General features: G+C 36.8%; 1 protein-coding gene across 3 annotated transcripts in view; it reads right to left on the bottom strand.

Annotated features, from left to right (window-relative positions):
- Nucleotides 1-1,210: 1,210 nt before the first annotated feature.
- SLC12A2 (solute carrier family 12 member 2) overlaps nucleotides 1,211-15,308 on the bottom strand; it is a 50,698-nt gene continuing 36,600 nt past the window's right edge. Inside the window, exons 21-28 of one of the 3 annotated variants that reach the window (XM_034410001.3) lie at nucleotides 9,996-10,121; nucleotides 8,989-9,036; nucleotides 8,160-8,282; nucleotides 7,953-8,064; nucleotides 6,596-6,682; nucleotides 5,195-5,330; nucleotides 5,009-5,076; nucleotides 1,211-3,730 (exon numbers count right to left, since the gene is read on the bottom strand). In XM_034410001.3, coding sequence (XP_034265892.1) covers nucleotides 3,595-3,730; nucleotides 5,009-5,076; nucleotides 5,195-5,330; nucleotides 6,596-6,682; nucleotides 7,953-8,064; nucleotides 8,160-8,282; nucleotides 8,989-9,036; nucleotides 9,996-10,121 — 836 coding nt within the window. In that variant the 3' untranslated portion in view covers nucleotides 1,211-3,594. The remainder of the gene's footprint in view (nucleotides 3,731-5,008; nucleotides 5,077-5,194; nucleotides 5,331-6,595; nucleotides 6,683-7,952; nucleotides 8,065-8,159; nucleotides 8,283-8,988; nucleotides 9,037-9,995; nucleotides 10,122-15,308) is intronic. The other 2 variants (XM_034410002.3, XM_034410003.3) reach the window with 2 other exon arrangements.

The following is a 15,308-nucleotide window of genomic DNA, read 5'->3' as shown; positions in this document are numbered from 1 at the left end:
TAGCCTTTTTTGCAACTGAGCTGCCACCGCAGATGACATGCTGAAGCAGGGACAGCCGGAATAGAGTTCCTTGGGGCAGGTTCAAATGCAGACAGCAAATACCGAGGGCACTTGATTCTTCATACTTAAGGTGGGATAAGATTTGGAAAGATCTATGCAGGAACAATGAAGAATTCTGTGGCAGTTAATACCAATGCAAATATTTTTATGGATCAGTCCTCTTCATCTAATGCAGAATAGCCGTGAAAAAAGGAATATTCCATATATACACTGGAATACGAAACATTATATTCTATTTGGTTTATGAAATTGCCACAATGACTGAAAAGTTTAAATAAAATCATGGACAGGTCTATCAATGAGAAATTATATGCATGAATTTCTTCACTACAGGCAATATAAAACTATTTTTATGTACATTTACGAACCAAGGCAGATAGCCTTTTCAATTTCACTTGTTCATGAGTTCCTCCAGGATCATTTGAAAACAATTCCCAATTAGTGAAATTGCCACATTTTGATAAATCTAGCATTATTCAACCAAGCCAAAATCAATCTGGGTTGGTCCCCACCCCCCCAATCTTGTAAATAACTTGGCTCCTTCAGGCTCTTTTCTTAAGGATAAGTGCTAGATAGAGCAAATGCCAAGCCAAGGAAATCTTTCTGGAAACATTACAGCTGTAAGGCTTCTGAGATAAATGAAGTTTGGCAGGACACAGCCTGGAAGAGAGAGAGAAAGACACCATCTGTGGCCAGGATGGATAGGTGACTGGGAAGAATGGCACAATCTTTGGATGGCAGTAGATGTTTCTGAACTTAAATGTACAAGTATCAAACTTAAGAATGAGTTCATTCACAGATAAATAGGGAAAGACTGCATTTTTTCTTATCTCTGACAAGCAAGACTGCTGGGCTAGGCTGATCCTGCCAAGTAATTCATATTTGGCCTGCATGCAGACAGTTAAAAGCAAGTAGCTGTTTAGGCAGATTCCGCTGGAGAAGGAAGTGGATGAACTATGACAGATCAAGGTTATCTTATCTGGAGACGACAGAAAGAGTGTCAATGGTGCTTGAAATATTAAACCTGCAATAGCCAAAACAGATGACATGGAAGGAAAATGGTCAGAACCGCACTGGGGTAGGTATGGGGGGGGGGTGTTTGCAGGGGGAAACACTGTAAATAAAAATGAAATGATTTAGACAAAAAGTATTTAATTCACTTCCATTTATTGCAGTGATCTTTCTTCAGTATAGTAGAGTAGCTGCAATACTCCATGTTGTTAAAACATTAGAAAAGTCATAACTGTAGGTAACAGTTGCAATACATTATCAAAATGACATAACATTTTTGGACTGTGGATAGTACCAACCAAAGCTCAAGCTTTAAATTAAGACCGTAGTTCATTTTTAAATAAACAAAATAGCATATAAAATAATTGTGTAAAAAGGAAAGACAAACATAATGAAAATAATAAATAATCAATTTCTTCAACTATTTTCTAAACACTTCCAAATTTCACAAAATAAATTTATAAAAATGATATTGCTGAGTGTCAATGGAAAACTATTTCAAGTTATTGATTGAAACGTAAAAAGTGTCCAAAAGAAATTTAAAATTATAGTAAATAGAAACTGGAATGGCTAAATTTGCTAACAAGTTAATAGTATATATTATCTGGAGAGCTTTAATAATGTTATAATTTGGCATTTTGCATTTCTAATATTGGAAATTTTAATTGGATAAAGAACTTTTAAGTCACAGACTATATTTGGTACCCATCAATAGATCCAAATGTTAAAATAATTATTTCAGCCATCACACACAGACAGAAATGCAATTCCTTTCTTTTGCACATCACAAATAATGGCTGCCCTAAATGGGCCAAACTGCTAAGTGTCCAAGTGCATTTCTTCTGGATGGTGACACAGTTTTCTATCCTATTCTAAGTCTGCACTTAACAGGGGAAAGGAAAGGAAATTCAGCCTCACTGAGTAATTTTACATCTTCTCTCATCACAGCAACAATCAATCAATCTGGTAGTAATCAATACTCTTATTTGCAATGTGATTTTTTTAAAAAAAGTAATGATAAACTATTATAAACTTCCAATTTCCTTTGAAAAATATATCCTGGCAATGAATTACTCTATGTGGCAGCCAACGTGTATTGCACTTCTTGAAAAAAAAAAATCAGCATTAGAGCAGTATGTTACTGAAGGTTATTACAATATGCAAGAATCCTGTTGTCCTATCAACCAGATCTTCCAAAACAATTATTCATTCACAGATTTTGATTTCACTTAGCAGGAAAGCTGTTTTTTTATATGCTATGTGTTCACTTACAAACTCTGAAATTATAGATCTTTGATCTAATATGGCGCTCTGTATTAAAGCCAAAAGTTGAAACATATTTTTAGGCAACTTACAGGTAACAGGTATAAGTGTTGTTATAATTATTGGATAAAGTCTCAAGAGTTTCTTCAGGAAGCAGTTCATAGAATAAAAAAATATAAAGCAATTGAAATATATACCCATCCACAAACAGAGGGCACACAAATGGGCAGTTCTGGAATACACCATCTTCTTATCAAATTAAAAAGCTCAAGAGAACCAAACCTGAGTGTTTAGCAAGAGTTTTAGCAGATTTTAAATAAACTGCCTTTGGATGCCCTGGACAAAACATGGTCCCACAGAACTATTCTTTATCCATAAGGTTCCCCCAAAAGGGCACACACAGTATCAGTCCCAACACCGATGGCATCCTGTGACAAAAGCACCCTTTGACAACGGAGCTGCACAATAAAATCTGGCCGGTTAATCTTCTGTCATAGGAGCCCAAGGAAAACATAGGACGGGATAGAATTGGAGAACATCAATAGTTCCCAATTAAGTACATCTTTCAGTAGTAAAAATTGAACATTACAAAGTCCTCAATGCTAACTGCTTGAATTTGACTTTATTATCATAGCCAAGTCATCCCACTTACCTCTTAGGTCTAACCAGTCTCTTAAACAGACACATACACAGACCACAGACACACAACCCCCCTGTTTCAAACAATAAGAAACATACAACAGTCCAAACTAATACCTTCATGGAAGAACAGAATGCAGCATCTTTATTATTGTAAGATGGAAGAGTCTAGAAACTAGAGGAAGTCTGATCTAAAGTTTTAACCAATGGCAGACTGACTTTATAAATTTACAAAACGATATATGGATGAAATTTGGTTAACTTCAGAAGGCACCTCAAGGCTAAAAGGTTTTTATAAATCTATAACCCTTTCATTGATCAAAAATAAACACTTTATTGCTGCCTTTCAAGTAGCAAAGAAAAACTTGTTTATTTATTCTTTACTAAGGAATCCTCCCCCATTTAGCAAGATTAAATTACAGAAGAATTAGAAAAAAATGGAACTTCCACAACTTTAGGAGTATAGTGACTTTCCTTATGTGCTTTTGAGTCAGGGGAATAGTGAGAAAGTTATCACTTTCTGCCTCTGTGTGAGGTTAATATTTTAATAGAACGTTCCAGTCCCTTTCCTCTAGGCACTGAAGTACCATTTCTTCCCCGTTGCATCTTGCACAAGAGAGTTTATGAATAGAAGGTAAGAACACTTTGATGATTTCCACGGACAAGGAGAATGGGTGGAAGGTCTTTTGAAAGAGCTTCTATCCAGGCCATGTACAATGCACTCGATACTGCACTTTTTCGTGCAACTGGTAAACTCCTATTAAAAAACAGAGGAGGAAAAATTATTCACAGATGGACAGAATTAGAACTGTATTATGTAATCTAATTTAAACTGATCTGGCATCCAAAATATTTTTTGACATGAAATGGTTTTACTCAATGTTGTTCATTGAGTAGTATTGATAAACAATTCACAATTCTGCTGAAAGCAGTTTTTAAATTTTTATTTGATTTGCTATTTCTACCAATCACCCCCAAGTTCTTTAGTAGCAAGACCTATATTCAAGCAGGATTCACCCAATTAAATGATTAATTTATTGCAAACCACCATACTGTATTCTTTCCATTATCACTAAATTCTTATGCAATTAAGCTTACATTGACCCAAGGTTATTTTTATTATTTAATGCTTATTAGCTATATTTATAGATCTCCTCAAATCCCGAAAATTATGTTCTTTTTTTTTAAAAAAAAGAACGCAAAAACAAGGACAACAGGGCTGGTATAAAAATGAAAGTTCCCACAGGAAATCTGTTCCATAGGAACTTCATGAGAAGGGGGGAAACTTACAGCAGGCATCTCTAAGATAGACAGATTCAAGCTAGGAAAATCTCTGATCACATATCCTGTTGCAAAATTGGTTTTAATGGAAATGAATTGGTCCCAGAAGCCTATTGGCAACTAGTGCAACAACCATATAATTGGCATTATTCTACAAGGATGAGGTTGTCTTACCAAAGAGCTAGTTATGATGTTTGTCCCGGATGCAGCCTGGGTCATCTCAGAAAGCCTCTAAAGGAGTGATGAAGGTTAGATTGGAACTGGTGCAGGTGGGATGTGCAAGTGGCTGGTGAGGTGAGTGCAGTGGGACTGGGGGAGGGTATGTGAATGGGCAACAAAGTGTAGCATGACCATGGATTGAGGGAACAGATCGCCAGTGAGGCCTGGAAAGGGTGAGAGAGGGTGCACAAGGGTGCTATAGCACAAGAAGCTCCGGAGTTATGGTGCCTCTCCGCATGGCCAGGATGGTAAACTCAGTGGAGAGGGTGAGGCAGGCAAACACAACAAAGGTCAGCTGGGGGAGTGGTTGTAAATGGGAATTGGCTCAAATTACCATGTGACCATGAAGGTACTACAATGATTGTAAGTTCAAGGGCAGTCACAAGTCCATTTTTTTCCACCATTGTTGCAACTTTGAATACTCACTGAATGAATGGACATTAAACAAAGACTATATGTGTAACACTTTTGAGTAATTTGTTATTTCAAATATTTACCGGAAAGGATGTCAAGAATTACAGAAATGAGTACTTACATAACAATTAGATTAGCTGTGCTTGAATGTTCTTTCAATAATTCATTTAATCTAATCTGACGGTGACTCTGTAAGAAAAATGAAAACATTACTGATCTCTGAAAGGCAAATAACCATTTAAAAATTAATTTGGAATACTGATGTAAAGTTCAGAAATTTGTACATGTGGGAAAGAATGCTAGATACCTTGGTTTTATACAGCTCAATTTCGTTATCTGTGATTCTCCAAGGTTCATCTTCTTTCATTTTGTCTGCAACATCTTGTTCTTTATCATCTTCATGAAGTCTGAATGGTTCAATCATTTCTTCAAAGGCTGCAATGCTGAAAGTTATTTGATCACAGAGTTGGAATGTATCAATTCTCGGTTTTAACCACTATATCCACAGTAAGGCATGTGACTAGCATGTCACATATCATATAATGCTATTAAAAACTGCAGGCCTAATAACTGGAATTGAACAGCTACTATATCTCTGCACAGAGGTGTCCTGGTTCCTAGCATTTTTTTTCCCCAATAGAAGAGAATAAATGTAGCTTGGGCTTAAGCAATGGATTCCTTGAACCTCTCTGAGCTTGGATGTTTTGTTACCTTAACTAGGTAATATCTTCAGTGCAGCCCCTGAGCAGACAACCAAGTTGAGAGAGCACTAAGGATGCCACAAATTTGTTTTGCAATTTACCTCTATTTAAAAACATTAAGTCTTCCCAGGTAGTGTAGGGCCTGTTCATTATACACTGTAAAGTTGGAATTTTCATTAACTGAAATTTTAATCCTGCCTTTTTATATCTAGACAAGATTCACCGGTTAAGACTTTAGAGGACAGGGGCTTATTATTGCAGATATTCCTTGTTTACCAACTGCCCCTTCAGCATGTGCTTGGATTTATGGGAGTGCTGAAAAAATAAATTTACAATTGGTCCTTGAAATAATGACGGTGGCAGCATCCACATGGTTACACGATCTCAGTTCAGGCATTTTGCAACCTGAATTGCAATGGTTGCAGCATCCTACAGACATGTGGTTAACATTTGCAACCTTCAGAATCAGCTTCTGACATGAAAACTCAGTGGTGGGTTATAAATTGTGGTCATGTGACATTGCCTTAACAATTGTGATTTGCTTACTACTGCAATGCATCTGACATTGTAAATTTGGCATGCTCGTGTTATATTTCAGTTAATGACTGTCACTTAGTGATGAAATTGCCGGCCCCAGTTACAGCTGTTAAGCAAGACCTATCTGTTTTCAGAGTTATTTGGTAATTAAGAAATCATACTAAGACATTATTTTCCTTATTGAGATATTGAAGTTAAAATTATAATTAAAATAAATTATCACAAGGAAACTATTTAAATACATGACATTCATATAGCACTTAATGATTCTGTTTTTAATAGCAATTCAGTCCATGTTTTGTAAAAGCCATTTCTTACCCAATATCTATGCTTTTCTTACTAATTATTTTAAATGATTTTTAAAAATGAAACCTCATTGTATAATCATTTTACATTAGAGTCTAAATATTAATGTAGTATCTCATTTAAATTACATAGAAATTGATATTGGAAATTAGTATGCAACTTACTTTTCTTTCTTTGGTTTTGTATTGATATCACCAAGAACCATGATATCTGAAAAGTCTATCCGAAATTTGCTAAGCAATGTTGCCATCCTGAAAGTTAAAGAAAGAGACCATAATTAACCGTGGAAATTTAGAATACTGCATCCAATTCTGAGCTCCATAATTTAAGGATATTGATAAGCTGGAATGGTTCCAGAGGACAGCAGCCACAATAAAAAATTTATGAGAAAGCCTAAGAGGCACTGGGTACGGCTAGCCTGAAGAGCAGACGATGGAGCACTCTAATGGTTGTTTAGAAGTCTCTGAAAGGTTATTGTGTAGGAAACAGAGCTGAACAATGAAATTCAGCTCAGAATTCAGTTCAGAAGACTGAAGCAGCAGCAATGGCTTTAAATGACAAGGCATAGGTAGACATCAGGAAGAAAATCTTGATGTTGAACATTCAACAATGAAATGTATAGTGCCTTGAAAGTTGGGGATCCTCTTTCCCAGGAGACATTTGAATAGAAACTGGATGGACCTCTGTTAGGTATATTGTTAATATAGGCAGTCCTCAATTTATGACTATAATTGAGCTCAAAATTATGGTTGTACTGGTTGTTAAGTGAGTCATCATATGATCCTTGTTCAATTGTATGACCTTTTTTGTGGTCATTAAATGCAGAGTTTGTAAAGCAAACATCATGGTCATTAAGCGAACATGGTCATTCAGCAAATCCACTGTTCACAATGAGCATTTTTTTGCTGTAAACTGGAAGTAAATGCCACCCATCATTAATCAAGGTCACATAGGACAGTGTAAACAGCCATAAATGCAACATGGTTGCCAAGGGCCCAATATGTGATCATGTGACTAGGATGAGCCATCAAAACTTTGAATCTGGGTTGTAAGTTGCTCTGGGGAGGTCCACTGTAATTTCGAAGACTTGCTAAGCAACCATTCATGTGTCAAGAACTACCTGTAGAAGATTTCTGCACTGTGCAGACATTAGACTAAATTATTTCTTCCAACTTTTACATTCTATGAAATGTGTAGGGTAAAATATTTTGTATGAGATTTTTTTTAGTATATTCTAAATCTAATGATTAAGTAAAAGATACATTTAATTCTTCATCCCACTTTTAATTTCATAAGCAATTCCTTATGAATGCTGAAGTGCTTAGAAAAGGATCAACAAAACATAGGAGTCATATATAAACTTTTTACCCATTGTGGCAGTATCATTATTCTAAAGCAATTTATGAATTTTGATGTAAAGAATAATATATATCAATGCACTGATTGGGCTTGATTAATTGATTTGGTTAAAGTAGAAAAAATCTTAGCCAAAGGAACTTTGTTTAAATTCATTAAACTCACGCTCTTCTGTCATGGTCGATTCTATTTATTTTTCCACCAATGAATACCCTGATCTTGCAGTCTTTCCATTTTTTCTTGGTTGTCAGAAGATATGGAATCAAAAGTGTTAAGCCTAGAGGGAAGAAAAAAACCCAATATTAGTTTGGAAAAGAAATACCAGATAACATTTCTAATTTTCTTGTCATTTTTTTTAAAAAAAAGTCTTACCCCCGTCATCAAAGAGCCACCAAACATCAATGTAATTTTTGCCTTGTTTTTTCTGAAATTGGGAACTTGCGTCAAGCAGCTTTTGATCGGCCAAGTTCAGAGGAACAGACGGGCCCTTAGGATCTGTAAAATTGAGAAGTGACATTTGGAAGAAAATGAAGTCCAAAATATCCGATCACCCATCTCCATTCAAATGCAGAAGCTGGTTTACAAGGAATAGAAAAAAATAAGAGATAAAGAAGATATGTTCTAAAATATATGGACCTAATATTACACTTGATTTTTTTCAGTATCATCACATTGCATGCTTTTGAAGCTCCCAATATGCAGTGCACTGCTGAGAGGAGTGGGAGTGTAAATGAATGGTCAACCACTTTTTACTCCGCTATCTAGATCTGTATTTCTCTGTTGTTGGCAGCTTTAAGCTGTGTGGACTTCACAGAATTCCCCAAGCAGCCAGTTGAAGTCCACAGAATTTAAAGCTACAAAATGTTGAGAAACACTGATCTAGATATTGGTCATGGCTTGAAATAATTAGCATCACTTTTATCAGCTATTTGGAACAATGAAATACATACACTGTAATATAATCCTTACATTTTTAGCACAGCAATAAAAAGTGATTTAGGTAAACAAGTTACTGAAATTCAAAAAAAATAATGCTAACTGTCCTAGCCAAAACATTTGCCCAAGTTCCCAGGAAGTCTGAATTATTAACTTCTACTTGTGATAAACAATATACAAAATAAGATATGAAAGAAATAATAAATGGACACTGACAGAAAAGGAAAATGGATTTAACAAAAAAAAAAAATGGAAAATGGCCTGCCTTTTTTCAAAAGTGGCTGTGTTGGAGTCTTGACATCATCTTCTTCTTCTGGACAAGTTTTCAAAGTAAACAAAAAATGAAAAAAGGTTATTTGCAATATTAATGATAATGGACCACTTTACCATTCAATGGTAAAAATCGAATATGAATTAATACATGCCATCATGTTATTAATTAGCATATTCACAACTTTTCTAAAAAAGCAACATGTTAGTAGCTGAAATAAATGTCCACTATATCCCTCTCTTTGCACTAGACATACAAACACACACATGCATACAACATAACGTACACACAAAAGTATTTTATTCAGGGAAGAAATACTGATACAATTTAAAATTCTACATTAGCTTAAGATGTAAAGAGGATGAGTAAAAACAATGATCAGTCTCACATTTAACTCAAGACAAGCTGTACAACTGGGCAAATATGTAAAATAGACTTAGTCTACACAAGTGACTACAAGCACATATTTTAGACTTGGCAGAGCCAGTATATATTTATCAGTTTAATCCACATTATAGTCAACAAGCTTGCCATAATCATATCAGCAACCCCTTTGGTGCAGTACCTCAATGTACCAAAAGCTTTATTTATTAATTTAATTTGTAATGAATAATCTTCAGTAACACACTGTACCAATTAAACTGAACACTGCTGGTTCTGAAACTCTCAAAAGCTTCAAACTTTGTAATATGAAACAAAATGTAATAAGAAGGAAAAAACTTGAATTAACATATTCCCTTCCTCAGATATATGGCCAATAAAAGATCTGCACAATTATTCCGTTATATAACAAGGAGTCTTAGGTTTAAATACCCACAGCACTATAACATTGTGATCAGTTACTATTTGGGGTCAAATCTAAATTGTAGGGTTGGTATAATAATAATTATTATGTGTATGTATGTCTGTGTGCACACATACACCTATGTGAAAAGAACTATACACGCTACCTTGAGTTTCTAGAAAAAAAAGAAGTATACATATACTAAATACATAGTTACCTTTATGAATAGGTCCTTTTTCAGTAACAGGCTTAGAAGTTACCGTATCAGTCTTCTTGCTGTAGTCCACATTTACTATAATGTCTTTCGTTACTGGTGATTTCTCTTGGGATGACAATAATTCTTCTGTGAACATTAAAATATATATGACTCAATATTTATGCAAGGATAGGTTGCTATTTGAAACCATGATTTTTCCGGGAGGAATCTCAGCTTTTGCACTTAGGGATTCTGCGTAGGTGTTTCACTAGAATCTCTATAACTAAAAATTTTCAATGTTCATATTCAGAATGCACAGTAATAATTGCCAAGGTTGGCAAGAGTCATGCTGGCACAGCGGTTAGAATGCAGTATTCTAAGTGGATCGACTCAACTTTCCATTTCCCCCCCGAGATCGGTAAAATGAGGACGCAGATTGTTGGGGGCAATATGCTGACTCTGCAAACTATTTAGAGACGGCGGTAAAGCACTGTGAAGTGGTATGTAAGTCTAAGTGCTACTGCTATTTGCACAAGAGAATGGAGATTGGTTGTGTCAATGTGTTGTAGCCGAAGAGTTACAATCACAGGAAAATAATCTGTCATCATTCTTCATGGTTTCTATATATTAAATACATAGTTATTTAGTAAGTTTATCTCTGGCAATGATCCTGGCTAGAAAAGAATGGATGTAAAAGAATTTTTCCAAAGGTTTCAGAAACATCAATTTATGAGCATATAAGCATATAAAAATGGTTATAATGTCACAGCATTAGATAAGGTGTCCCCAATTCTTCACCTCATCAACTTCTTCGTCAAGGTTCAGGTTGTTCATTGATCCCAAAACATTTATTATATGAAAATAATATAATAAACACTACTTTGAATAATAGTACTTTAAATATTGGATAATCTTATTGACCCTTGGAGGTCAATACTGAGCACTTTGTAGATAACTGTATTAGGGTTTCAGTAATGGTTTCCCATGATCAAAGACAATCTATATTATGTTAGCCGTTATAGAGATATTATTTAGCGCCTGTTGGAAGTGATCTAGCTACCAGTTGGTAAAACAGTTCTACTTAGCCTATGATTTCTCTGGGAAAGTGTTAGACTGGCCAATCTTTGGGCCAGAATCTGCGTAATAAAGAGAAGATTTGGGACCTACCAAAAAATGGTGGCCTAACCTTTTGGCCACCAGGGACTGTGGTTTGGGCGTGGTTTTGTACGCTACCTAGATCCTGCACATGTGCAGATGAAGCTTCGCTCACTTGCACGGCCCATTCCTAGCAGGCTGTAGTCCCCAGACCAGGGATTGGAGACCCCTGGCCTACAGAAGTCCAGTGCGGATAAGACAGGGGTGAAATGCTCCCGGTTCGGACCGGATCGCCCAATATGGTAGCGATGGCGGCGGGTGGTTCGGAGAACCAGTAGCAAAAATCCCTGCACCCCCCCCACCACGCCCAGCTGAGCTGCACGATCATCAGACACTTTTTTTTTTACTTCTAAAAGCATTTTTTCTACACCTCTTCTGACGAAAAAATGTTTTTAAAAGAAAAAAAAAAGCCTCTGATGATCGCGCGGCTCAGCTGGGATCGTCAGAAGCTTTTCAAAGCATTTTTTTCTGCAACCTCTTCGGCCAAAGAGGTTGTAGAAAAAATGTTTTGAAAAGTTTTTTTTTAAAAAAAAGTTGGCCATGCCCACCCAGTCACATTACTTCCCCCACCAAGCCATGCCCACAGAACCAGTAGTAACAAATTTTACATTTCACCCCTGGGATAAGACAATTAACTAGTATCTAGCAACTAGAAGTTGTAAACTACCTTAGATAAAATGGAATGTGAGTCTTCTGAACAGATAAAGGAAGGATAGTCAGCACTAAAGCTCTGCTTATAACTCTGGGACAACTATCCATGCTTCTGGTGTTTGCCACAAGTGCATCATAGTAATCAATCTGAAATATAAGGTAGTTCTCATTTAGCAACTGCCTCATTTAGCAACCAGAATTATGAGGGTGATGAAAATAAAATATGCAACCAATCCTTGTGCTTACAACCTTTATAGGTTTGTAAAGCAAAGCAAAGTGAAAATAAGATCTTAAGCACAGTTGTGTTTCATTTAATGACCACTTCACATAACAATCAAGTTGCTGGTCTCAACTGTAGTGGCTAAACAAGGACTACCTATAAGAAATGTAAAAATGAAGTACAATTTTAAAAAATCCTTAAAGACTTCAGATCTTCTAAGATTAGGAGCTATCCAGGCTCCTAATCTAACTTCAAATTAGGAGCCTGGATAGCTCTGCGGACAAGGCACTGTAATTTAACACCAGCTGTCTGCAATTAAAGCAAGTTCAAATCTTGCCAGACTCAAGGTTGACTCAGCCTTCCATCCTTTCTAAGGTAGGTAAATTGAGGACCCAGTTTGTGGGGGCAATAAGCTGACTTTGTATAAAATATACAAAAGTATGAAGGCTATTGCTTAACGCACTGTAAGCCACCCTGAGTCTCCGGAGAAGGGCGGCATATAATTCAAATTAAAAAAAAAAAATCTGAGGAGAAAGAGACTGAATTGCAATCCGAGACTGGTACACTAGAAAGAGCAGTAAATATACTTTAATGAAAGAAAGTATAGAACTTTAAATTAAAAACTGAAAAACTTCTCAGTAATAGTTATCAAGCATGTATATAATTCCACTTAAACAAGAAATTCAATTAATAATCATAGGTTTTTCAAGTGAAGGTTTATATACGGTTTCTAGGAAATTTCCTAAATCTACTAAAAACATTTGCTGGAAAAGAACCAGGTTATCAGACAAAGAAAATGCTGATCCAAATGATGCAATTAGCCTTTCTCTGTATCAGAAGACTATCTCTAGCTGGAAAGCACAATGAGTACTTTAGAAATAACAAAAGGATTGAGAATCACAGTTGCCTCATCTGTGACAGAGTGACCAGGATACAAAGGGCCAAGGGATCTAAGAACATATTGAAGATGTTTGTAACAACACAAAAGGAAAAGCATATTCAAAGTATGGCCCATTGCAGTTGTGCAGATCCACGTCCCTGAATGATCTATTATGGCCTACTTTGCGGAAAAAGTTGGCCTTTAAGTTTTTACCGCTGAGACAATTGCCGTATTTTTCTGTGTATAAGACGTACTTCCCCCCCCCAAAAAAAGTGGGTGGAAATGTCTGTGCTTCTTATAGAGCGAATGTTAAAGCCCCGACCACCCGTCAGGCCTCTGCCTCCCAGCAATTTGCCTCCTTGCAGCAAAAAGCAAACAGCCTGGTCAGCTTCAGCACAGCCTGATTTAGCATGAGCAGCTGATTGGCAGTTGGATCTGCCTCCCAAAATACCTCCTAGCAGCTGTTCCAGGCTGCGGAGGTCGCCATCGCTTCCGCATCCGCACACCCATTTTTGGCCTCCGCATGTCCCATTTTCGGCCCGTTCCAGGCAGCGGGGATCGCCTATCCCTGCCACCTGGAACGGGCCAAAAATGAGACGCGTGGAGGTGGCGATAGGTGGCAGTGGTGATGGGCAGTGGGAATCCCTGCAGCCTGGAACAGCTGATAAGCGGAATTCCGGGAGGCAGATCCAATTGCCAATCAGCTGCTCGTGCTAAATCAGGCTGTGCTGAAGCCGACCAGGCTGTTTGCTGCAAGGAGGCAAATTGCTGGGAGACAGAGGCAGATTTCTTTTTTGTTGTTTTCCTTCCCAAAAGCTAGTTGCATTTTATAGTTCAGAGCGTCTTATAGTCTGAAAAATATGGTAAGTTGATGGCTGGGATTCTCAAAAAACAGAAAATATCCGAAGTATAGTTAAGTGAAACATCAATTCATATGAAGGAGCTTGGGTTCAGTTGATGGAATTTCTTATCAAAACTAGAGAGGTGCACTATTATTAGAAATGTATTCTGAAGTATTGAAAATCGGGTCCACCTTACTGCTTATTCAGATACCTATTATAATAGTGTAGTGCTGTTACTACAGAGTAAAATCTAAATTTTATGGATAGCCATTCAGGAGATTTTACATGCAGTGGACAAAGTTTGGTATGGTCTGCTGACTTTATAACTTGTTTATGTCTTTTATTTTATTTATATAATTCAAAGGACTGGCATGGCTGCCCATCTTATGTGTCACAGCCCTGGGTGGCTCACAAAACAATAAAAACCAAAAGCAATAAAGCTACTGTTCCAAAAAAATAACTTTGAGCACTATAAACAATGCTCTTCAACCCATTAACATGTGTTCCAGTCTTACCTTATCCAACGCTTGAGGGAACAACCAGTTTTTTAAGGGCTTCTGCTAAGAGAATTGGGGCATGCTGGATCATTGGGAGAAAGGTGGTGCCACAGTAGAAAAGGCACAGTTTCTAGGATTCGCTGGGAGACCATGTTTAAGAGGAGGGATCTGCATCTGGTGAAATAGGCAGATACCACTGGGGAGATTCAGTTTTGGAAATAACTTGGTCCTGTGCCATGTAGTGCTTTAAAGGTGATAACCAGGACTTTGAGTTACACATGGAAAAGGACTGGGAGCTAGTGCAATGTAATATGGACAAACTAAGGGGCACCCCAAACTGAGCAGTTCTTATGAACTGGCAGTCACATTTCCTTAAATACTATATTGGTTTATAGTAGTGAAACTGGTGAAGGCTTTTGTCAAGCATCTCTAACTTCTTTTAGAAACATTGCTAAGATCAAAATGGCCATAGGTGTCTATGCTTCTGAATATCCCAGAGGTGTGCTTATTAGCAGAATCCAACTAGTAATCTGGGGCAAGTAAGGTTTTAATGATGGAAAGCATTACATGACATAGTCCACTGGCTCTGAACCAAAGATTGAAATAACTGCTACCAGTAATTCTGACTAGATTAAGCTGACTGATCATGTAATCGATAATATTATATACAGTATATTATATCCACACTGGAGGTGGCTACTAGATTGATAGCAAACCCCATTTCCACCCTCACTCCCTGCTTTCCTACCAACCCATCCTTTATTCTCATATTGCTATAATCTCATTGTTTTTTTCATTGTTCTATTATTTCATTATTTGGGTACTATTATGTACCAAAATAATAGTACTTTTTTCATTTGTTTGTTTTTATTGTTGTAAGCTACCTATAGCAAGCCCCACTAGGCAGCAAATAAATTTAACGAACAAGCAAACAAACAAACTTGTACTTTAGGAAGTCTAGTGAAGGAAAGATGAAAAACTGCATAGGGGAAACAACATATTCCTAGAAGCAGGAGTGGTGCATATTTTGAGGCCACAACACGTACATTGTTATGTTCCAGCTGCTATTGCTCCCAATTCTAAAACAGA

This window comes from Pantherophis guttatus, chromosome 2, assembly GCF_059756535.1.
Source record: "Pantherophis guttatus breed Tessera chromosome 2, ASM5975653v1, whole genome shotgun sequence".
Lineage (NCBI taxonomy): Eukaryota > Metazoa > Chordata > Lepidosauria > Squamata > Colubridae > Pantherophis > Pantherophis guttatus.
This window is presented reverse-complemented; position numbering and strand designations above follow the sequence as displayed.